This window comes from Nymphalis io, chromosome 10, assembly GCF_905147045.1.
Source record: "Nymphalis io chromosome 10, ilAglIoxx1.1, whole genome shotgun sequence".
Lineage (NCBI taxonomy): Eukaryota > Metazoa > Arthropoda > Insecta > Lepidoptera > Nymphalidae > Nymphalis > Nymphalis io.
Window position 1 is genome coordinate 3,915,775 of NC_065897.1, and position 25,781 is coordinate 3,941,555.

Consider the following 25,781-nt stretch of genomic DNA (forward strand, 5'->3'; position numbering starts at 1 on the left):
GAAGTCAGATAACAAACAACCTAAAACAAAAATGACATGCTCTCATTTGGTTTAAATCGTTAATCGTTAGTCGCTTTGTACTCGCCGCTGCGCCAGCGCAGATCTCGATCCAAGGGCGACGTTGAAAAATTCTGAACTCGTGATTTTCGTTCGTGTACTTCATTTATTTGCCGGGAGACGGTGAATATTGTTTACGGCAAAATATTAGAAGGTTTCCTGCTGTCCGTTTAAGTTAAACGTAGTACTTACAAATTGTTATTATTATAAATTTGTAACATAAACTACATTATTTTGCTTATAAAAAACAGTTTGTTTTAAATTATTATTATAAATTTGTAAAGTAAATTACTAAAGTTTTTAAAATTTAATAGTTTGTTTTAATAATATTGTTTTAGAAGCATTAACCTTCTCCTCAAAAGGGAGAAGAGGCCTTAGCCCAGCAGTGGGACATTAACAGGCTGTTACTGTAAGCATTTCTTTAAGTATTTATTTTATATTGTAAAAATGGTTTGAAATAGAAAAGATATATATTGTAAATATCAGCACATTTACAAAATCATGTGAAATTCTTGTTATAATGAAATTATACTATCGATCAAGCGGTAATACGAAGATAATGCCTTCGGGTTGCAAATTTAGGTGAAATTGAGGGTGCTTGCGTGTCTGTCTTCGGGGCATAATCCTTACATAAACTCTAATGATAAGCATTATTCGAAATCATATACCACGTAAAGGACAAATTTTATTAAAGAAAAAAAAATATATAAAATTATACGTTTTGAGGTAAAATCGGTGAAGGATATTACAGTTTTAGAAAATTTGGTATTGCTTTATGTATGTTATATAACTGCGCGTTGGTCAAGTGGCTAGGTTATAAAGCTCGAGGTTCAGGGTTCAATTCGTGGGCGGAAAAATCTCTGCAGTTTTCTTTTATATTGAGTAATTGATCTGCATACATAATAATTTTAGACAGGACCTTCGTTAACCGTAACTTAGTTCATTGTCCTTTTTTATTTGACAGATAATTGGGAAATATTTTTTTTAGAGGAAGTAAGTATAAAACAATTCAGCTTAATTTTTCAAACATAACCAAACCTTATTCTTGTTTTTAAAAGAGTACTAGAATATAAATACGTCGCCTTTACATAATGTATTATTTTAGTTAGTGGTCTTTTGATAATATTTATGAAAAATATAAATATACTCAATTTAAGTTAAGTTTTTTCCTATAATTTTGTGATAACAGTATCATTTACTAAATCTGCAAAGTGACGCACATTCCAAAGTTTCGGTAAACATAGGGCCAACCGTCCAATAAATGTGCTTTAGGCGATGAAAATTGCATCGTTTCTTATCGATGCACTTTATCCCGTCGTACTTTTGTGCATATTTTAAATATATTTGTGGGATATCGATAGTCAGTGTGGGCGGACTGCGCGCCCGCATACTAATGCATACAGCGAATCGCCGGCACGCAGACATACACTTTGTTCAAATTAAAGGGCGCATTGTTTAAACTATATTATTTTGTGTCATACGTGTTTTAAGTTGTAATTAGTAAAATATACTAATATTACTTCAGGACAATTTGTAACTAATAAAGATATTTATTATATTTGTTCGACACATAAATGCTTTATTTATAAGGTATACAATACTTTTAATATATATCAAAATATAATGTCATTTTTAAATATGTAACATAATTTTTGTTGTAATACGATAAACGAACGGTTGCTGATTAATAAACAAAATTTCAATTTACGAGTAAACGTTTAAATAATAATATTTTTGTATTTTTGATGAGGTCATAAAACTGATTCGCTAACATCGTATTACAACAATAGAAGGAAAAAATTACCGCATATGCCGTAAACTTTGTGAGGCGTACATAATTGTGCGAAGTCCTGAGGGTATAGCGGTCGCGCTGCGGTCACGAAGCACTCTAAACATAGAGGCCAAGTCTAAACGATGCCACCATATCTGTCCACTGCCTCACGGCCCTTCCACTCTCTTCTCAAACCTGCAATATATTATATAAGGCATCAAAAAGATAATATTTTGTCTAGTAAGCCGAAAATCATGGTTTCATAATATATTCAGCGTTTTTTACTAAGCTAAAAATTAAAAATTTAAATTTAAATATGAACTTTTTAATCATGGAATTCTAAAATATTCTGTATAATATGTTTGTTGGATTGGATTGTATAATTGGAAGTAGGAACATTAATAACAGTTTATAAATATCTTTAATAAAATATTGCTTCGAGTCTATGAGAACCCCGTCTGTTACGGATTTAAAATAATAATTTAAACATCACAAAAGGCTATGTAATTTTTGTAACATATATATAACATTTTTTAAGAAATTTAATACTCGTTAGAATATTTATTTGACATAATTATGAACATGGCGCTTTCTTAAACTCAGGGCAGCACCCTTAGATCCGAAGCTGTTTAAATTTTATTTTAACCAACATTACACACATGTACTAAGAATTATTCAATCGTACGTACTTTAATCGAAGTATTTCGTTATAATTACATGAAAATAATAAAACAAAAGTTGATAAATAGTACAATTATTTGCAGATATATAAAATTTTAAAGCAATTAATAATTTTAAACACAATGCAATAAATTACAATGTAACGTAAGATTATCGACTATATTTAATGACTTTTCAAAGGGCGCTTTTGATTAAACTCACCAACCGAACACAAATTAGGAGTATATTGTATCAAAAGCACAATCAATTTTGGCAAATGATAAATTACTTTGCGATCACCACAGTAACTAAATATATCCTTTGAAGTTTGAGTTGCAAGGTGAAATTTTATAAAAATGGTAAGAGGCAATCAAGGCGTGACGTCAAAATTTTTGAGGTAAATGACTAGAATGATTGATGTCCATGAACATATATTACATGTTACCAAAACGACAAAATTTTAAGGTCATTTTTTTAAGCACAAAGCGATCAGAAGGGGCTTCATCTATAAGAAGAAATAAACAGTTAAGGATTTAGATTATTTTTTAGCTTTTTCATTATGTTTTAATTTTTTAATTTCGTAATACTTAAGTAAGAGCCTTTACATGTCCAACTGTGAGACTAAAGCTTCATCTTTTGAAGGAAAACTTGGGAGCTATTATGTCACGTACAAACTAATTACCCACATGAAAACTCAATGGTGCATTTCTTTAGTTATGGTTGACGTGTTTTTGTGTGTTTTTGTTCATTTAGAAATAACAATATATTCTCGATATAATTTTCGTCCACGTTCAATATTTTCAAAAGGCAAATTACATTTATAATTTCGGAAATTCTGTTACTATGTTTTATAATCAATCTCTTTATAATGATTACGATTTTTATTACATGCATTATGTAAGTTTCGAATTTATGGATCATTATTTAATCGTGAGCTAAAACAAACGTTGGGTATTCAGTATTAATCTAGTAGCGAACCTCTATCAATTATCGAAACTTGATTAATCGACGTTCCAACAAAATTGACGTCTTGTCATTTCTCATCCCTTAATCGATTACTTCAAACATGATCTCTAGGGGGTCTAAGAGCAAAAGACGTACAACGTATAAGCTTTCGTTAAATAAATCGTTTGTTTTTTTTTTTAACATAAACTTATAAGAGTCGGGTATTATTCTATCGGTTTTGTTACTCACGTTCCTTTACACGTAACAATAAATATTTCATTGAAACAATTAGTCTTACAAACTTTCTATATTCTAGTATGTTTACAAAATAAAACATGCGATGAGAATATGTACTGTAATATCAATAAAGCTCGATGCGTTTACAATCAATCTTAAATTTTTCTCAAGCTTTCTTATTTCTTGAACAATAAATTTTATTAACACATTTCAATTTATTTCTAAGACCGACACCGTCGTACAATCAACGTTAATTGCTGCTTCTCTTACGTAAAATAACGTAGGCGTCTAGTGGTTTTTCTAAGCACCTTACTTGACAAGGCACCCTCGTACGAACATAAAGAAAAGATTGAGTCATCATAACAAATGCGCAGCTTCTCTTAGTCGAGGGCAGAGAACTTTTGACAATCGGTCTCTTCTTATCTGTGACGGCTCCGATCATTGTGTTCCGAATTCTTCGTGCTTCAGCGTACAGATGACGAAACTATGGTGGTTTAAGTCTTTCATTCCTCTGTCCCTTTGTTGACTTGTCGAGTTTTGTTCGGATAGCTTTTTGTAAACGTCCACCGGTTGCGTTTGTAAAGCTTGCCTCTGACTTCATAAATCTTATCTAATACATCTCATCAAGCGCGGATGAAACTTTAGGCCTTCGCTTACATAAAATGCATTTCTGACATATTATCTAGAGATCTTTGATTTTAAGTTTTTCTATTCGATTTGTTGAAAATCATGAAAAATATGCTCTACATTTAAAAATCAGTTAATTGAAATTAAGGCGTTCTTCAATAATTCTATAAAAAAAAAAATATATCGCTTTTTCACTCTGTAAAACGAAATAACGTAAAGTATATTTTATCATTCTGTCAGTCAGTAGGGACACACATTTGTCGAGACAACCGCTCGCAGGCTGCATTTTTAGAATTATTAATTTTGTTCGTGTTCTTATACTGTGTTAAAGTGGTCGATTTTCGGCCAGTTTTATAAATAAAACATCAGTCGTCTTGACTCGAGTCTGTTTTACGAAAGTCGATGCTTGGTTAAATACGTTATTGTTTCAAAACCTTTGTTTTTATACTTCAAGACTAATTTGACAAATGGTCATAGGTATCTTCAAATACTTTTATATTAAACTATTCCTCTTTTACAGGTCGAAGTCATTATTTTGGACAAGAATGACAGTCCGCCGGAGTTCAAGAACATTCCATCAGCATATTTTGCGTCGGAAGACTTAGCGCCTGGACAAGTTATTGCAACAGTTACTGCTGAAGATCCCGACACAATAGGAACTATTACATACAGCATACATTCGGAAGAATCCACGCCGTTTACGTTGGATGCTCAAAGTGGAAAATTAACATTAAAAGAACCACTTGATAGGGAAACAATATCTGAATATCAGGTGGTGATAAGAGCTGACGATGGAATGCAGTTTACAGAGGTTACAATCGTCGTTCAGGTTAGTTACATAATACAAACATAATAATTTAAATAGTACATACATAGAACATATTTCTACCTATATTAGTAATATAAAAGTTATATATAATGTATAATGAAATCTTCAAACTCGTGGCGTCAATTGTAAATTTTACTGATTTTTTATTTCGGTGAATTGTTATTCGGTATTTTCTAGGTATTGAATTTATAAAATATTGGGTCTGATATTAAGCAAATGATTTTTATTTTTAACGAACTGTTACGAAAATCTTGTATATGTAACAATAATAATAGTTTCATATATTACGTGACAATTTTGAAATCATACTTAAAACACCGATTTCTTTAAAGTCCCCAAAAAGAAGGCCCCAAATATTTATAAACATTAAAATATGTATAAACAAAACTGCTAATTATTATTTATCAAAGTAGACATAAAAAATGGGTTTGCTATAAAACTGAAATAGTAATATATTGTGTTGTTCAACACTTTTTATATGGTTAGATGAGCTTCAATTATAGTTACTATTTATTACATCTAGCAACACTAGACCGCCCCTTTAAATATGCGGAGATCGGTTATCATTTCATTAATATATTTGCCTTTAAGCAATTTTAATATATCAAAACATTAAAAGATCAGGGACAAAACATATTATTTTCTATTTAGTGTAACGGCTAGGCCCATATCGTGCGGCTACATCTGGCATGACAAGCCCAACAAGAAGATTATAATTGATATTTAGTTCCATTTACGATCCTTCTACATCCAAAGGAAAATAATAAATATTTTTTTCTCTTCATTTATATTTCCAACACGTATTCCATCACTTAACAAAAGTTTGTATTACCTGTTTGCGTACATTTAGTTACTTTTATGTTATTCTGATCAATGATGACTTTCACTAAAAGAATATTCTAAATATTTGTTTCAAGGTCACCGACACAAACGACAATCCGCCCGTTTTTAAAGAGAGTGCGTACTCCTTTGACATATCTGAAAATGCTGCTAGAGGTTCTGTTGTGGGAACGGTGGCTGCTATAGACCTGGACTCCGGACCTAACGCTCAGTTAATCTATACTGTGATATCGGATTGGGCTAACGATGTTTTTTCACTCAATCCACAAACTGGCATCTTTACTTTGACAGCGCGACTTGATTATGAAGAGGTAAGTTTTTTTAGTTCTTTTATTATAGCACAGAAGGTAGCTTTGGATTTTTGGTGGCGAATTTACGTCACCTAATATCGTTATTAATAGTTTATATATGTCTGCTAACCGAATGGACCGTCAGTCCAAGCTGGAGTAATTGACGCTTCCGTACAAAAATTCGATAGGTACTTATATATATGTTTTATAACGCCTGCAATTCAAATGAAGAGAATAAGTACAAGTACTTCATGCTGCATTAACGACGGCATCATATTTTTTTAATTCTTTTTAAATCGTCATCATCGATCGCCATTAATGATAGTTATTACTTCGATCGGATAACTGATGGTTACTTAATATTTATCGGAATTAAAACAAAAGACGACGCTGCGCACATAATAGTAAAACTCTTTAAACAGGACATAAAATAAAGTGGTATCCTAGTTGTTTTACGATGTGCGTCTATGCGCAGTTAACTCGCGAATAAAAAAAAATGCTTAAAGGTTAAGTGATTAAAATCATTCGTATAAATATTCTCAGGGGTAAAATAATAGCCAATTACTGTCGCTCTTTCAACGAAGTTAATTTGTTTAATGAAACCTCCTTGAGGGTTCTTTTGCTAATCGTCATGCGCACTGATTTTACTCATGCGACATGATTTAGTTATTAGAAGTGCCGAAATTTAAACGATTAAAAAATCTTGAAATCGTTAAATAAATGTAACAGGGAAGATATTACTCATATTTATTAATAAACGATGATGCTATAATTATATTTATACTTATCTACTAGCAGCTAAACCCGCGGAAATTTAAAAAAAAATATCTACATGTAAGTGTGTTTTGAGCGCAGCCACGTTTGCCTTATCTGAAAAACGAATATGATTATTAACACTATTTATGTCTCTTAGTATCTTTGGAAGAATGGCATGTCGAAAGACTAGATCATGTGTAGTTGGAGAGGGGTGCAATCTTATCATTAAATCTTAAAATCCTTTCTTAAATTTTAAGTGGTAATCAACTCACAGTTGAGAGAGTAGTGGAATAGGCTTCAAACCCTTTGCCTTTTAAAAGTAAGCTATTTACGGGCTATTTCCCAAAAGCTGAGATGGCTATAACAAGCGAATCTTGACCGCATTCCAATTTAAGCTCTAGCAAGTCTCACAGAAGTTTCATCGGCCTAATTTCGCTTTGTCAATGATATTGTGCCGAGCAGGGTGAAGGTAAACATCGCGAGGTAAGCATGTGTTAGATGAAATTCTGACATACATTATAGATATACAACCAACCAACCCGCAACGAAGCAGCGTGGTGGAATAACCTCTAAACCTTAAGAGAAAAGGAGGTCTTTACCTAGTAGTAGGCAATTTATAGGCTTTATCACTTTACTTATTCATTATTAGTTTATTTGGTCTTATTTAGATGACGAAGGGCCAATTTCGAGTGTATTTGATGATAACTGAGTAAGGTCACGCTTTATAATTATATTATTCATTATAAAAGATACTTAAATAGTAGTTTTATTTAAATAGTTTTTTACTAGCGTATAATTACATCAGATAAAATAATTAGTTTAACATTTTATATTCGCGGAATTTACCCACGAAAGTCTTTATTTTTATTGTATTGTTCTCACTTACTACAATTGATAATTATAAAAAACACTATATTTGTATCTGGGACTTGTTTTGTATAGTACTTCTGTGTTATTAAACACTTGATTTATTGATGATTATCTAATAATATATTCCATTATTGTAATTTATATATTTTTTAAATTAACATATAAATATGGCCTGTTAAAATCATATCCCTTCTTTTTGTTTCGTTGTAATCTTTTTTTTTTATAGAATAGGACGAGCATATGGGCCACCTGATGGTAAGTGGTCACCAAACGCCCTTAGACATTGGCATTGTAAGAAATGTCAACCATCGCTTATAGCCAATGCGCCACCAACCTTGGGAACAAAGATTTTATGTCCCTTGTGCCTGTAATTACACTGGCTCACTCACCCTTCAAACCGGAACACAACAATATCAAGTATTGCTGTTTTGCGGTAGAATATCTGATGAGTGGGTGGTAATCGAGTGAAAATAGAACTATTGGTGAACCAACGAAATTCTTACAACTGATTGTAGCTAATATAAATATGTAATTATGTAACAGTTCGGGTCCACGTGTGGGCAAAAGCCTTTCCTCTCTTTACAGAGACGGAGCGTCATCCCCGACGCTCTTTCTATATAGATTACGATGTACAAGTATCTCTCGGAATTCTTCCATCATTATCGGTTTCCTTAAAGATTTTTTCTGCACCATACATGTTATATTTAATCCGACGACATTTTGTTTTTACAAAAAAATGTTTTAACCACAAGGTTATAATATGTAAACTATTAAAATATACAATATTGTTTAAATAATGAATATCAGATACAAATTGTAAATAATTATCAACAAATCAGAATGGCTCTGTATGAATAAACCCTTTGTTCGAGAATCTTCTCGTGCTACTTTTCGCGGGAGAAACGTGCATCTAGCGTTATTATGTTTTGCCTAGAGGTTATGAATTTTCCGCCACAAAATTCAAGACAGGGCATTGACCAGTACACCTAGGTATATATATGAACAACCGTTTCTTTCTGTTGCAAAGAATTCTTATCTTGTACAAATAGAAAATTAAAGATCGATTGTCTTGTGGAATAATTACTTCAAATTTACAAAGCATTGAATATCTTTTTATTGTATTATTGTAAAGGCGTCATTAATTATCTTAAGAATGTAATAAAGTAAACTACAGTCTTGTTTATACTTTTGTATTACATATGTTCTATATTAATTTTAGTCTGTCTGCTTGCTACATGGAATGTTATATCTCTATGATTCGATATATAATAAATATTGGAGTTTATATATGTCTTATTATCCGAGCAAATAAAAGAGTAAATATAACTTCTTTAATGACTCGATAACATCAAAATTAAAATATATACGTATTTATGTATAAGAATAGCACATACATGAAATTTATTAGTTTATATTCAAAGTAATAAATTTATCGATTATCTACTGGACCGCAATGTATAATCGATTATTTATTTTGTTTGCCTTTAATGTACTATCGTCCACTTGATGATACTTCGTGTGCTTGTTCTTGCAGTTGATACAATTATCTTAACATAAATCTAAGACAGGGCGATGACCGCTCGAGTAGTTCTATTGAACGACACGACGTAACGTTCCAAAAGTTGTTTGGTCTCAAATATTTGTTTCCAAAGCTCAGAAGAACTATGTAATATATAAAAAAAGTTTGGAGTAGGAAGCAGTGTAAGAGTATATGTCAATAAAGAATCCGTATTTTGAGATAAAGATTTATTTATGTACAACATGATATTCAAGATGAATCTAACTTCTCACATGTCCCGTAAATGCCGCACAACAGTACGATGAGTACGTTATGAAGATCGCTTAGAGCTTATTCCACGACGCTTATTTCATCTGACGAAATTTTCCGTCATCGTTAAACACGATATTTAAAATTTTATTATAAATTAAGAACGTGATAACTCAGTAGTGCTTGGCTCGAATTTGAACCTGGGATTTTGATGTGATCCACGTGTTCAACTAGAGCCATCCCGTCTTACGAGTAAGTTATAACCAATATTGGTTTTAAAACCAACAACTCCACGTAAGATTGAGTTTTATTTCAATTCGAATTACTCATAACTCCTGTTGTATATTAAATAATGTTAATTTTTACTAAAACATTGCTGGCTTAAGTTGTTGCTAATTAGTTAAGGGCAAATAATTCGCAGTTCTTGTAAAACATTCAGAGTCCCTTACCCGAATGCCTTTTAGGCGTAAAAATAAGATACGGATAAGTAAAATTTATTACGAGCTCCATAAAATATTGCATGCTGTTGATGTTGTAGGTAAGATGTGCAATTCAGAGACGAAGGGCGATGATGCCCTTGAGCGAGTTTTTAATGCAAGCTCGGTGAAATGACCGCCTCGTCCGTAGAGTTCTTTTTATAAAGCATCGATATGAAGCCCGGTTCATCTATTAATACTAAAATAAACTCTTAATAATATTACTGACTGAATCAACTTATCTTCTATATTTATTAACTTGAATAAGTAACCGTTACAGTTTGTTTTATATCATACATCATTTAAAAAGAATTATACTAACTATCGAGTGATACTTAATTATATTTGTACATAAAGGTTTATTTATTTATATTCATGTACAGACATTATTATAAGATACAAAATTAAAATAAAAAGAACAAAATACATATTACAAAATTAAAGCAATCAATAAAAAATCAAATGCCAAAGGACAATATTTTATTTGTACATACGTACGTTTTATTTTACTCTAGAAGATAATTTAAATGTGATGAGGGCTTTAAGGGAATAGAGAATATTTAATTGGAGATTGAAGCTTCAATGCTAAGACAATGCTACGGTTAAGTGAAATTTAAATGTTTGAAATGAAAACAGATTCTTAGACAGGCGCACTCCTTGGTATTTTATTTAAATAAGTAATAAATTAGGTACTTTGCCTTTAGATATTGTGGATTTTTTTTAATCTATAACACAGCTTAAAGCTTATTTATGTCGTTTTTACTTCAGAGTTTATCTTTACTAGCTTATTGTAGTACTTACCTCGCGTGCAGTAAAATGACATACAAGTCGTTAATTTTTTATAACCATAAATCAGCAGTTACCTAGACGATGTGCCAAGTTATACAATTCGCTTTGAAATTTATTAATATCACACTTTAATATCAGTATCATATCATTATTATAATAAATTTATGAAAGTTTTATAACAAGTAGTATGAATTTCATTAGTAAAGTACATTTATCTCGAGAGCTAATTTATACTTCGAATAAAATATTTAAAAAAAATACAATTTTTTGCATTAATAAAATATTCATAGATCACAATATGACGTGCAGTATCCTGGTATTTCCCATAAGTAGGTCTATGCAAGGTATTATTTGATCCCGCTATTCATTGAAACCTGTTCGGTACCATGAGCGTGGCAAACTTTAGTAAACGTTACTTTTGAAAATACTTTCGATTTAAGATCAATTTCCTACAAAATCATTAATATAACATTAATTTAATATTATATAATTTAATAGTTTAATAATAAATTAACTGAAATGTAATTAAATGGAGCAAATCCTCGTTGCTACGCAGATCAATGTGGTCATTTGTCTCGTTAGCTCTTCGTCAAATCTACCGGTCTGGCTTAGTTTAGTTAATTAGTAAAAACAATTCGCTGTACATTCGTTTTCTCGACCGCCCGCCAATTCCGCGTACCCCACTAGAGAGCTGCTAATTTCATCCCGGTACAGTTTTTTGGCGTCGCGCATCATATTCGGCATTTGCCCACTGGATTCGCCATCGAAATTAAGGCCCGAACAATGTCTGACAAAGCGACCGTCGGCAAAACATTCAGGAGCCGGATTCCGAGACCGCTGCCTGTTTTTTTAAACAACCATCTCGCTTCACGATCTGCGAATGAGGGAGCTTGTCATAGTTGGAAAGCTTTGATGACCTATTATATGGCAAATCTGAATGCCAGACGGATTCTTTAAATGGTGATGTTATATTTCTGTACTTCAAATATTTTATAATTTGACATTGTTGGCATATTTTTACTGGATACGTTATATTATGTTTTTGTATGTATAAATTAATAGTATGAGCTATTAATGTTTATTTGAAGCGATAACAATCAAATCGTGGGTCAATATGTCGATTTTTTTTATAAAGGGACAGAAATATCTATATTCCTGACCAAAGTCCGCGGTATACCGTAAATTTAATCTTATAATGAAATGTCCTTTTTATTTTATAATATCTCTTTGTAAATATATTTCCAGACTCAACACTACATTCTCGTGGCTCAAGCACAGGATAACGGGCATCCGTCTTTGTCCGGTACCGTCACAGTCTACATCAATGTCATTGATCTTAACGACAACGCGCCAATGTTTGATCCTATGAGCTTTTCAAATGAAATTCTAGAAGATGTCCCAATAGGTACTTCGGTGGTCACCGTTAGTGCAACTGATATGGATGCAGGTATAAGCAAAGTGAAATTTATATTATCTTAACACGTTTCTTCATACACAATTTATGTAACAATTTAATATCATGAATAAGACTAGGAAGACATGTTGCAGTATGAACTACTGATATTTATTTATTTTGTTTTAAAAACTTTCATTTATTGTTTTAAATGTTATCATTTCAATTTTATTAATAAACTAAATTTCTGTATCAATAGTAACATTATTTTTTTAGCATTTTTATTGAAATTGATGTAGCCAATAAGTTTTCATTTGAAATAGTAAAAATACATAAAACAAAGTAATTTCTTAGCCAGAAATTACTTTGTTTACTTACTAGCATTATTTATATGCTACTATTGCTATTATCGTTTTACTTATACGAAGTTTGTATTATTTGCAGGACTAAATGGAAAACTGATATACAGCATAACATCTGGCGATGAAAATCAAGACTTTTCAATAGCACCAAATGGAACAATCATAACTGCAAAATTACTTGATCGAGAAACACTTCCATTGTACAACTTGATAGTAACCGCTAAAGATTTAGCTAAGCCACCAGAACCGCAGCTGTCATCAACTGTGCAGGTAATAAATACCTTTATTGATTATATGAAATATACCAGATATTCAGGAATAATTAAGTTAATAAATTAACACATAATATTTTGGTAATTATGTTTGTCCTTGAAATAGCTTAGCGAAGTAACTATCGCCTATTCCGTTGATTATAAATATGAAAAAAATCATGTTCTCTCTTTTTTAATTTTATTATTAAAAACGGAACTGCAGACTACCAAATGGGCCACCTAATGGTGTCACCACCACCCATAGACATTGACATTGTTAGAACCTATTCCTCACATCGCTAATGCGCTACAAAAATAATAAATATTGCTATGCTAGTTCATTAATTATAATAGAACATTTTATATCTATTTTAACTCAAAATGGCATTTAATTAACTTTTTGCGTTTAATACTTTTTCAGGTTACGATACAGTTGAAAGATGTCAACGATATGGCACCCGAATTTATTTCTCCTAAAACAACTGCTATTTCTGAAAACATTCCTCTTAATACAGTTGTAATGACAATTAAGGCAATTGATAAGGATGAAGGTCGTAACGGATATGTTGAATATTTTATGGCATCCAGCCCCGAAATTAATGGATATTTTACATTAGGAAATGTTGATGGTATTTTAAGAGCAACAGGAAAACTTGACAGGGAACTAAAATCTAATTATACAATATCTATTTCGGCCAAGGACAGAGGAGACCCGCCTAATAATACTAAAGCCAAAATTTATATAAAAATTCTCGATGAAAATGATAACAGTCCGGTTTTTGATCCAAAACAATACAGTGCTTCGGTCCCTGAAAATGCTAGTATAGGAGCAAGTGTTCTACAAGTAAGTTTGAATAAATGATTTTTTTTTTAAATAATATAATTGTTGTGAAAGTAAGAGTAGTGTAGTATGAATTCAGTAGTATTTTAAAAAATAATTCATAAATAAATATATTTTTTTAGGTTTCTGCAACAGATATAGATGAAGATGCTAACGGAAGAGTTAGATACTCGATAGCATCTGGTGATGAAAATAGAGATTTTAGTATAAGCGAAGACACCGGTATTGTAAGAGTAGCAAAAAATTTAAATTTTGAAAGAAAATCTCGTTATATACTATTGATAAAAGCAGAAGATTGTGCTAAAGATGATGTGAGATTTGATACAGCCGAATTATCAATTTCGATTCAAGATATAAATGACAACCCACCGACGTTCCTAGATTCTCCCTATTTAGCCTATGTTATGGAAAATGTTATTCCACCTAACGATGGATACATATTGAAAGTTCATGCTTATGATGCTGATTCTCCACCTTTTAATAATCAAGTTCGTTATTTTATAAAAGAAGGCGATGCAGATATTTTTAAGATAAATGCGTCTTCTGGACAAATATCTCTATTGAGGACATTAGATCGAGAAACTCAAGATGAATATACGCTGTCACTTGTTGCAATGGATACAGGTACTTTTAATATTTCTATGATTTTTTACTAATCTTATTTAAATTTTCTTTACCCATAATAGCTTAATTTTTAATTAAGTATAATTTTTGAATCTTAAATTTAAATTGTAGTTTTATTTTAAGTCTCTTAAATTAATAACTGTAGTAATTTACTTTTCGTACATTTACAGGATCGCCGCCACTTACTGGTTCCGGTACTGTCAAAATTATTGTTCAAGACGTTAATGATAATAGTCCTGATTTTCAAAGACAAAGTTATAAAACTAGCGTTAAAGAGAACTTACCGCCTGACACTGTTATACTACAGCCAAAAGCAGTGGATAAAGATGTTGGAAATAATGCAAAAATAAAGTATAGCCTTCTTGGTGATAAATCAGAAAGATTCAAAATTGACCCCGTAACTGGTGAAATCTCGACAAATGCTACGTTAGACAGAGAAGACTGGGATGCTTATTACTTGATAATAATGGCTCAAGATTCTTCAACGACTGATCCTAGAACTGCTACTGCTAATCTTACTATAATTGTAGACGATGAAAATGATAATACTCCTACATTTCCTCAAGCCATGTATGAAGTCTATATATCTGAGCGCACTATGCCTGGTGATTTTATTTTTGGCGTTAAAGCAAAAGATAATGATATTGGTCTGAATAAAAAAATAATTTACGATTTAAAAGGTGATCACCAAAACTTATTTAGTATAAATAAAGACACTGGAGTTATTAAAGCAAAAGAAAATTTAATAAAGTATAAAGATAAAAATAGATCGACATTTATGCTCATCATATTAGCAACTGACAGTGGAGTACTTTCAAGACAAAGCTCAACAGAATTAATTTTGATTCCAAAATCCGGTAAAAATTTCCCTAAATTTACAGTAAACAATAAATTAACTTTTACCTTTCCTGAAGATACACCTGAGGGAGTTTTAGTAACTAGACTATCTGCGACATCACCCAAAAAAAGACCAACAGGGTTGTTACAATATTCCGTCGCAGGAGGTAATGTCGGCGATGCTTTGAGAGTTGAACCGATGAGTGGAGAAATTTTCATAACGGGGACAGGCCTTGATTACGAGACAATGCCTCTATATGAAGTCTGGTTTGAAGTTAAGGATTCTGATAATCCACCCTTAAAGTCTTTTATTGAAATTGAAATTAAAGTAACTGATTCGAATGATAATGCACCTGTTATCGAAAATGTATTGTACAATGCAACAGTTCCCGAAGAAGAATCTCCACCACAAATGGTAATAAAAATTGAAGCACACGACGATGATTCCAATGAAAATGGACGTATATCTTTTAGACTTGTTAATGATTATGAGGAAACCTTTGTAATTGATTCTGAAAGTGGAGAAATTTTCACAAATATTGCTTTAGACAGAGAATCTATTGCATTTTATGAAATTTTAGTGGAAGCTGTCGACCATGGTGTACCACAACTTATAGGATCATCAACAGTAATTGTATCTGTTTTGGATAAAAATGACAACCCTCCAAGATTTACACGACTCTTTAGCGTGAATGTCACAGAAAATGCTGAAGTTGGTTCATTTGTTATAAAAGTTACTAGTTCAGACTTAGATACAGGCCCAAATGCTAATGCTACATATAGTTTCGTTGATAATCCCGGAGAAAAATTTGTTATAGATCCAGTAAGTGGTAATGTCACTGTTGCAAGGTCTCTGGATAGAGAATTACAAGATGAATATATTTTAAAAGTTGCGGCAATTGATGGAGCTTGGCGATCGGAAACTCCTTTGACTATAACCATACAAGATCAGAATGATAATGCCCCAGAGTTTGAGTATTCCTATTATAGTTTTAATTTTCCTGAATTACAAAATAAGAATAGTTTTGTTGGCCAAGTAATAGCTACAGATAAGGATAAACAAGGTCCCAATTCTATTATATCATATTCATTACAACAAACATCTGATCTTTTTACTATTGATCCAGCTACAGGCGAAATACTAAGTAAGTTTATGATGAATTATAAACGAACTTCAGTTAATTCATCACCCGAAAATACATATTCTGTCATAGTCGTTGCCACCGATAATGGTAAACCACCAATGTCATCAGAATGCTTGGTAACAATTAATGTCGTAGATGCTAACAATAATAAGCCGAAATTTAAAGAACACGAAAAATTAATACCTGTACCTCAAGATGCTACGCTTGGAGAAAAAATTGTAAGACTAGTAGCTGAAGATACTTTAGATTTTGGAATTAACGCTGAAATTGAATATTTTGTTGCGGGTGGAAATGGAACTATATACTTTACTATTGACAAAGACAACGGATGGATTATTGTATCCAAGCAATTTTATTATACTGGGCAGTATTATGAACTTAAAATAAAGGCAGTTGATCGTGGAGTCCCACCTCAATTTGAAGAAACAAAATTAACATTTGTCGTTACGGGAGAAAATATTTATAGTCCAAGATTTACAGCATTGAGCTATCAAGTAATAGTTCCCGAAAATGAACCGATTGGCTCATCTATTTTAACATTGAATGCAAACGATGAAGATGAAGGACCTAATGGCATTGTAAGATATGCTATTACATCTGGAAATGAGGGTAAAGAGTTTTGTGTGGATTCTGTATCAGGAACAATAAGTATTCTTCGTCCACTAGACTACGATGAGATCCAAGAATATCGACTTAATATAACGGCAAAAGATCTTGGATTTAAACCAAAGGAAACTACAGCCACTATCACTATTATTTTGACAGATATTAACGATAACGCTCCTCAGTTTAATCAATCAAAATACATTGCTTATTTACCGGAAAATTCACCAATCAATAGTTTTATATATAAAGTACAAGCTGTCGATATTGATTCTCCTAAAAATTCAATTATAAAATATCATATAGTAAAAAATGAAATGTTATCACTGTTCTACATTAATCAAAATACGGGTGAAATATTTTCAAGAGAAATATTTGATTACGAAGAAAAGGCAGTTTATAATTTGGAAATAATGGCTGAAAATCCTGATACTGTTATGAGGAATATGACCGAAGTAGTTGTTCATGTAACAGGCGTTAACGAATATTATCCAAAATTCATCCAACCTGTTTTTCATTTTGATGTGTCTGAGTCTGCTGAAGTAGGTGCGAATGTAGGCGTTATTCAAGCCACTGATCAAGACAGAGGGGAGGATGGAATAATTTACTACTTATTTGTTGGTTCCAGTAATGATAAAGGTTTTAGTATTAATTCACAGACAGGTGTCATAAGAGTTGCTAGATACTTAGACAGAGAAACACAAAATAGAGTTGTGTTAACAGTGTTAGCTAAAAATTCAGGTGGTATACATGGAAATGATACCGACGAAGCTCAAGTGATCATATCAATACAGGATGGTAATGATCCACCGGAATTTTTACGACATTATTACGAAGCAACAATTTCAGAAGGGGCTAATATTGGTCAAGAGGTTATACAAGTTAAAGCAGTTGACAAGGATGTACGTCCACAAAACAACCAATTCAGTTTCTCCATACTTGAAGGAAATACGAACCAAGATTTTAAAATTGATCCGCAAAGCGGTGTAATTGAAGTTACACGACATCTAGATCGAGAAACGTTACCAACATACTCGCTGGTTATTGGTGCTATTGATACTGGTGCACCCCCACAAACTGGTACGACTACTGTTAAAATAACTTTAACTGACATTAATGATAACGGCCCTGTTTTTGATGTTGATAACTTTGATGGCTTCGTGTATGAAAATGAACCCCCTAATACCAGCATCACTACATTATCCGCAAAGGATCCGGACTTACCACCAAATGGGGCGCCGTTTTCATACGCTGTCATAGGTGGTAGACATCAGAGCTATGTCAAAGTTCATAAGCATACAGGCGTTCTATTAACCACGAAAAAAATTGATAGAGAAATAACACCATTATTAGATGTTAAAATTCAAATCGAAGATAGTGGTACACCTGTGATGCATTCTAATTATACAATACAAATAAAGATATTAGATAGAAATGATAATCCTCCTACACCGAGATCAGCGCATGTTTTAGTACATGCATTTAATAATAAAATACCATTAGGAAAAATAGCAGATGTTAAACCTAACGATCTAGACATCGTAGGTGATTATAAATGTAAAATTATTAAGGACCCGTCTGACAGCACACTATCGTTATTTAGTATAAGAAAAGGATGTGATCTCTATACAAATGCAGTGAGGCCTGGTCAGGGATATTCGTTTTCAGTATCTGGAAATGATGGCATACATAATGAAGTGGTGTCGTCCATAAGTGTAGAATATTTTTCTTTCGACAATAATACCGTGGAACAGTCTGTTACAACAAGAATATTAAATATGACATCTTCAGATTTTCTAACTCATTATTACAGAATATTATTAGAAATATTACGAGTTGGTATGAAAAATAAAGAAAGTATTTATTTGTATAGTATAAATGAAGTAAAAGAAAATATAGATTTAACTATAGCCATTAAGAATATGAATTCTATTTGGAAAAAAGAAAGCACTCAGAATCATATAAAATCCAAGGAATCGGAAATCCGGAAGGTGTTAAAAAGACAAGTTATTATTCCATATTATCCCTGTTCTACGCATCAATGTCAGAATGACGGTATTTGCACAGATTCAATAAATGTATTGGATGGCACAAAAATAACTGAAAGTGCCACTTTGATATTATCATCGCCTCTAGTGCGCCATGATTATATTTGTCATTGTACTGACAGATTCATGGGAAACAATTGTGAAAAACGACAAGATCCTTGTTCGCCTAATCCCTGTCAGTTTGGTGGTCAATGTCGGAAGCAAGGTCATGATTTTGTATGTTCTTGCCCATCAAGACGGGAGGGTAAGACTTGTGAACTAGAAAGAGATGACGTTTGTAGTAGTAACCCTTGTAAAAATGGTGGTTCTTGCAAAGAAAGTTCTGATAGAAATTCTTTCTTCTGCTTGTGTCGTCCAGGTTATCGTGGAAATCAATGTGAAGCTTTAGTAGATTCTTGTAGACCAAATCCATGTATGCATGGAGGCATTTGTATAAGCCTTAAACCTGGATATAGATGCAGCTGTATAAATGGCCGCTATGGTACACATTGTGAGAGCTCAACATTCGGTTTCAATGATTTGTCTTATATGCAATTCCCTGCTTTAGACGCATCAACAAATGATATAACAATTATATTTGCAACTACAAAGCCAGATGCTTTACTTTTATACAACTATGGTGCACAAACTGGTGGCCGATCCGATTTTATTGCAATAGAATTGCTTGGTGGAAAACCAGTTTTCTCTTTTGGAGGTGCCAGAACTTCCATAACATCTGTAGCTCTTACTAACACAGATAGAAGTCTTGCTGATGGAAATTGGTACAAATTAACAGCTACAAGAAACGGGCGGGTCATATCACTTAGTGTAGCCTCATGTACTGATCATGGTGATATTTGTACCGAGTGTGATCCAGGTGATGATTCTTGCTATGATGACGATACTGGACAAGCAGGGTACGTATATTTTTATATTGTATATATATCCAAAAATAATATATATTTTAAATTTTTATTTGTCTTTATTTAGACACATTAAAGTTAAAATATGATATAGGATAATGCCAATAATTTTATAAGCAAATGTCTTTATATACATTTTTTATTTATTTTCAGAACTTTAAATTTTAACAACGAACCGTTATTGATCGGCGGACTTCATAAGGCTGACCCAGTTTTAGAGCGTCCAGGACAAATTCATTCCGATGACTTTGTTGGTTGTATGCATAGTATAACAATAAATGGGCGTGTATTAAATTTAACTAACCCTTTAAAAGCCCGAGGAGTTGAGCCTAATTGTGGACGTAAAGAAAAAGGAGCTTGCTATAAAGAAGATATTTGTGGTAATGGAGAATGTTTTGACATCTGGAAAAATCATTATTGCAAATGTGACAACAATCTTATTTCACCAGACTGTTTACATTCATTGCAAAGTGTTTCGATCGGAGAAAATGGATATCTCACTTATTTAATATCGGAAAAGCATAGAAGAATGCAATTACTTGATTCATTTTATAGTGGAAGTACAATTTGGGATAAAAAATCTGGAAAAGGAGTTGGTAAATTAAGTAAATCAAATAATCCTGCTAAATCAATATCCTTTCTCTTTAGAACTCATAAAAAAGATGGGGTGCTTTTTTATGCCGCTACTGATAAATACTATACATTATTAGAATTACAAGGAGGAAAAGTAAGTTATACTTCTAAACAAAATACTATGGTGAATATGAGTCAAATAGAACAGGTTGATGTTGCTGATGGAAATTGGCACAATATTACATTATTAGCATTTGGACGTATTATTAGATTAATTGTTGATGACAAAAATCTTGGAGAGGAATTGGACACAGCTGGAGTACATGATTTTTTAGACCCTTATTTAACAACTATATCTTTAGGGGGTATAAAGGCCGAATTTATATCAGCTTATAACAAGTTCGAAGGATGTTTAGCGAACTTTACAATCCAGAACGAAGTCCAACCGTTTATCGGGAATGGCAGTATTTTTAAAGAAGTAGTTAAAACAGGAAAGATTCTTTCTGGATGCCACAGTGCATTTGGTGTTGGATTAGCTCAAAACCCAGATCCTCTAAGTATAGGAATAACCCTTGTTATATCATTTTTCATAATACTGATTGTTGCCATTTTTGGCTCATTTATTGTATTTCGATTGCGCAAACAAAAAAAAGAAAAAGGTACTGTTGCTGTTGGAAAAAATAGCATGGTACATACCAAACAAAATGGAGGCCCTGCTATGCTTAACGCACCAAATTTAATAGCTGGTACAAATGATAGTCTAATGAATAGAAATGTTCATAGCAATGAAACTAGTCTTAATAGTTACATAACTGATAATGCAGATATCATGCGAAACGTGGGTCATATTGTAGGACCTGAGTTACTATCAAAGAAATATAAAGATCGAGAAATAATGAACTTAGATGCTCCTAGACCTCAGCGACCGGATATAATAGAACGAGAAGTAGTTGGTAAGAGTCCTGCCCTAAGAGAAGATCATCATCCTCTGCCAACTCCTTCTTCTAATACTTCCCATCACACGCATGATCACCCAAGTGGAATGGATATGAATTCAGAAGGACCGGAACATTATGACTTAGAAAACGCCAGTTCAATAGCACCTTCAGATATAGATATTGTTTACCATTACAAAGGATACCGTGAAGCTAGTGGTGTTCGAAAATATAAAGCAACTCCACCACCGATTGCAGGCTACCATCACAAGCACCAAACTCCTCAACATAGACATTCTCCACATCACCCAAGTGGATATCCACCTAGAGTTCTCTCGCAGACTTCACAACACCCTCCTCAAACAAGACAACATCAGACTACACCTCTAGCTAGATTATCACCCAGTAGTGAATTAAGTCAGCAACCGAGGATACTTACTCTTCATGATATATCCGGTAAACCACTTCAAAGTGCGTTATTAGCTACTACATCTAGTTCGGGAGGCAAAGATGCGTTACATAGTAATAGTGAACGAAGCCTAAATAGTCCCGTTATGTCACAGTTAAGTGGACAAAGCTCTTCCGCCGGACGAAAGACTCCCAGTACTGCACCGCAGGTTCCACAGGTCGTGTCTGTGGGAACTGGCCTTACAGCAGAAGAAATTGAGAGAATGAATGCTAGACAACGAACTTCTAGCCTAGTGTCGACACTTGATGCAGTATCAAGTTCAAGCGAAGCACCTCGGGTTGGTGGCGTTGGCCATCATATGTCACATAGGCATCATTCACCACAAGTAGACAATAGGAGTTCCACTGGTTCAGATGATGAAAGTGGAAACGATAGTTTTACATGTTCTGAGATAGAATACGATAACAACAGTATAAGTGCTGATAAACCAGAAGATGTAAGGAGACAAAACGTTACTAGTGGAAATAATAATAAGAAACCTATCCTACCACCACCATATGAAAGTTTCGATTCTTCATTTCGAGGTTCATTGAGCACGTTAGTTGCATCTGACGATGACTTGGCTCCACATGTAGGTTCAGCTTTATATAGACAAGCTAACGGCTCACCAGCTTCGTTAGGCTGGAATTGGGGATCAAATTTTGAAAGTATGATAGGCGTTTTTCAAGATATCGCTGAGCTTCCAGACTCAGTAAATGGCCGAATGTCTTCCTCACTAAGATTGCCAAATGGAACACCGAAACCGTCCGAGGAATACGTTTAGATAATATGTTCCCATTGTAAATAGGTACTGATATTTAGATTTAAAAACTTTGTACAAAATTGTTAGGATCTTGTATCAAGGTCTTTATAGTTTCTTTTTTCTTGCCATAATTGTTGAATTATAGGTTATATTATAATAATTAAGCATTTATATTAGACGAGTTAATATCGTGAACCTCATTGTGCATAATTGTCGAATAATGTGTAGATATTGTAATATTAGATATTGTAATAAGTTTATTTTTATATCAATGATAGTTTTGTACAATGCATTAAGAAGACTATAATATGTAAATCGATTGATGACAAAAATAAATTATATTGTGAAAGACAAATGAATAATTTCATAGTTATTATATTTGTGTTAAAAAATATACAAACTAGAGTATTGAAGTTTAAAATAATTTGATAATAAATGCTTTAATGAAAAAGTTAAAAAAGTGTCTATATACCTGTGTACTTATTGTATAGATACTTATAATCCAAACAGACTTAAGTATTTTGGGTGCTATAATGCAATTTTGTAATAGCCATATTAATTAGTGAACAACGTGCCAAATGTGTCTTCTTTTCAAACGAACTGACTGATTATATACTTATTTGTAAATAATAAACTGAATTAAATTATTTTATCTTATCATTTCAATAACATCCATAAATAAATACTATTCGTACTTTTATAAAAATATTAAATTGAAATCCTTTTAGTAAATAGGTATGCATAATTTACTAAAAAATGTATACCATTTATGATCAACTTTTAAAACTTTCTCAGGAGTATTAATTACCCAATCAGTAAAATTAATAAACTTATGCTTTATATTGAATTGCAATTTTATACTTCAATTTTTTTTTACAATTACATTGATACAGAGTACAAAGAATACAAATTAAGCAAAGGAAAATTCAGTGTTGCCTGGGTTTGAACCAGCAATTATCGGTTAAGTTGCACATGTTGTAACCACCGAACCATCTCGGCTCGGCATGATATATAAAAGTTGATACATTAACTTAATGTTTAATATGTCTAGTTTCTATCACAAATATAAATTTCCCATACATACTTTTTACATCTCTATAGAGGGTTGATTATTAAGAAATCTCTGAATTAAGATTTTATTTTTATTTTTACGAAAATAAATTTTCTTTATATTCTAAGATGATCTCTTTTTCGCGTTTCCTCCAAGTAAAGGGGGGTATGTGGGATTTACCACTGGCTTTTAGTAGGCGTTTCTACTAACCTAACCAACTCGCTACATCTCTTCGGTGGGCATGACGGGATCTACATCTGATCGCATACGCATACTACGCGCTGCACCGACGTTTGGCCCTCCATTCCTAAGGGAGTTCCTAGGGTACAGAGAACGCTCCTAGCCTCGGCGACGCTTACGGCTGGGAGAGAAGGTGAGCATAGAACTTATGTTGTTACGTTGTAATTGAAAAAATAAAATAATTGTAACAAATAAACTATATAAAATGTCGAATCAAAATTTGTTTGTAAGACTAAAATTGAAATAAAATACATATATGATTTGATTCTTAGATTTTTTTTTGTTAAAAATAAGCTTTTAAATCGTCATTTGTTTTCATAACCAAATTAAATGTAAAGTTAACCCTTCCATTCGTTTTGAAACACAGATTCTACCGAGGACAGACATGATACTCAGTAGTTGTTCTGTTTAATAAAAATTAATTAAAATAAATATCTTAATTATATAAGTACAATTAAAATTAATTGTAAAATTATTCCATTACGTTTTGTTTTCGTTTCGATTTCACTATCAGTTAAGGCATTAAGTATAATTATAAAGGGAACACCGTTAACGTCTTAAGGTACACTCTAATGTGATAAGGTAACAATACATGCGTCTACATTTGTTAATACCGGTAATATTTACATAATTTGAAACAGCGAAACTGTGGAGCATTACTTTTTATTTTTTCAATTTATAAATTTTATTATATTAACACGTTTTATTTAATAATAAAATAAATGACATTCCTAGTTATTTACAATGAAACAATATATATATATATATATATATATATATATATATATATATATATATGAACCACCTGATGGTAAATGGTCACCGTTGCCCATTGGCACTATAAGAAATATTAACTATTCATTACATCGTCAATGCGTGATCAACCTTGGAAACTAAGGGCTTGGACACATGTCTACGGTGCGGCACTGGCCACCGTGTAATGGCACGTCACCACTGCTGGGAGATGGCGCGGCGTCGTGCCGCAGCACGGTGCCGTGTACGGTGCACCGCACGTTATTACGTCACGTAAGCTTATGTTCTGCTATTGCTTAGTTCACACTCGTTAATAAAAATCGCCATGATCGTAGAATAATGTCGTTTGAAAAAAATACAAAAATCACTTTTTGTTTCGTTAAAAATACATGCCATTGTGAAATCTGGAGGATTAAAAATTAGGTGAAACTTGTGGAAAAAAAAACATGTGATTTCAAGTTAAGAATTTCTAAAAGATTATAGTGAAAAGGAAGACTTCATACCAGGTTTCAGTATTCACCCAATATTTTCTTTGATTCGGCGGTCCCGCGCCGTGGCCGGTGCCGCACCGTAGACATGTCGCCACACCCTAGGATATAATGTTCCCTGTGCCTGTTGTTGCACTGGCTCACTCATCCTTCAAACCGGAACACAACAATACTAATAATAATAGTATGGCTGTTTGGTGGTTGAATATGTGACAGATATGCGATAGGCTACCCAGATGGGCTTGCACAAAGCCCTATAAAGTTAAAAAAATACTTGTATATACATAAATACATTTCATAGCTAATTACAAAAAAAATATTGTGGGCTTATATTTATTTATAAAACTTTAATTACAAAAAAAGATAAAATTAAAATTTTAAATATTGCAAGCATGTTCAAATTATTTTTTTTTATTAATTACTATTTATTGTTTTTTATTTTAATTATTTTATTATATATTATTAATGAAATAAGTGCACAACTTAATTGTACTATTTTAATGCTTTAAATATTTACATTTAAATTTTAATTGGCAGATGGTTTGGTGCTATCTTAATAATTTCATTAATATTTTTTTAATATCTATGAAAGAAATGTACTTTAGAATT

General features: G+C 32.4%; 1 protein-coding gene across 1 annotated transcript in view; it reads left to right on the forward strand.

Moving 5' to 3' along the window:
* Nucleotides 1-23,266, forward strand: part of LOC126771217 (cadherin-related tumor suppressor) — a 101,712-nt gene extending 78,446 nt beyond the window's left edge. The window contains exons 2-9 of the mRNA XM_050490973.1: nt 4,818-5,126; nt 6,044-6,277; nt 12,161-12,362; nt 12,753-12,940; nt 13,343-13,765; nt 13,885-14,386; nt 14,557-19,915; nt 20,075-23,266. Of these exons, the coding sequence (XP_050346930.1) occupies nt 4,818-5,126; nt 6,044-6,277; nt 12,161-12,362; nt 12,753-12,940; nt 13,343-13,765; nt 13,885-14,386; nt 14,557-19,915; nt 20,075-22,661 (9,804 nt within the window). The 3' untranslated portion in view covers nt 22,662-23,266. The remainder of the gene's footprint in view (nt 1-4,817; nt 5,127-6,043; nt 6,278-12,160; nt 12,363-12,752; nt 12,941-13,342; nt 13,766-13,884; nt 14,387-14,556; nt 19,916-20,074) is intronic.
* The last annotated feature ends 2,515 nt before the right edge of the window (nt 23,267-25,781 follow it).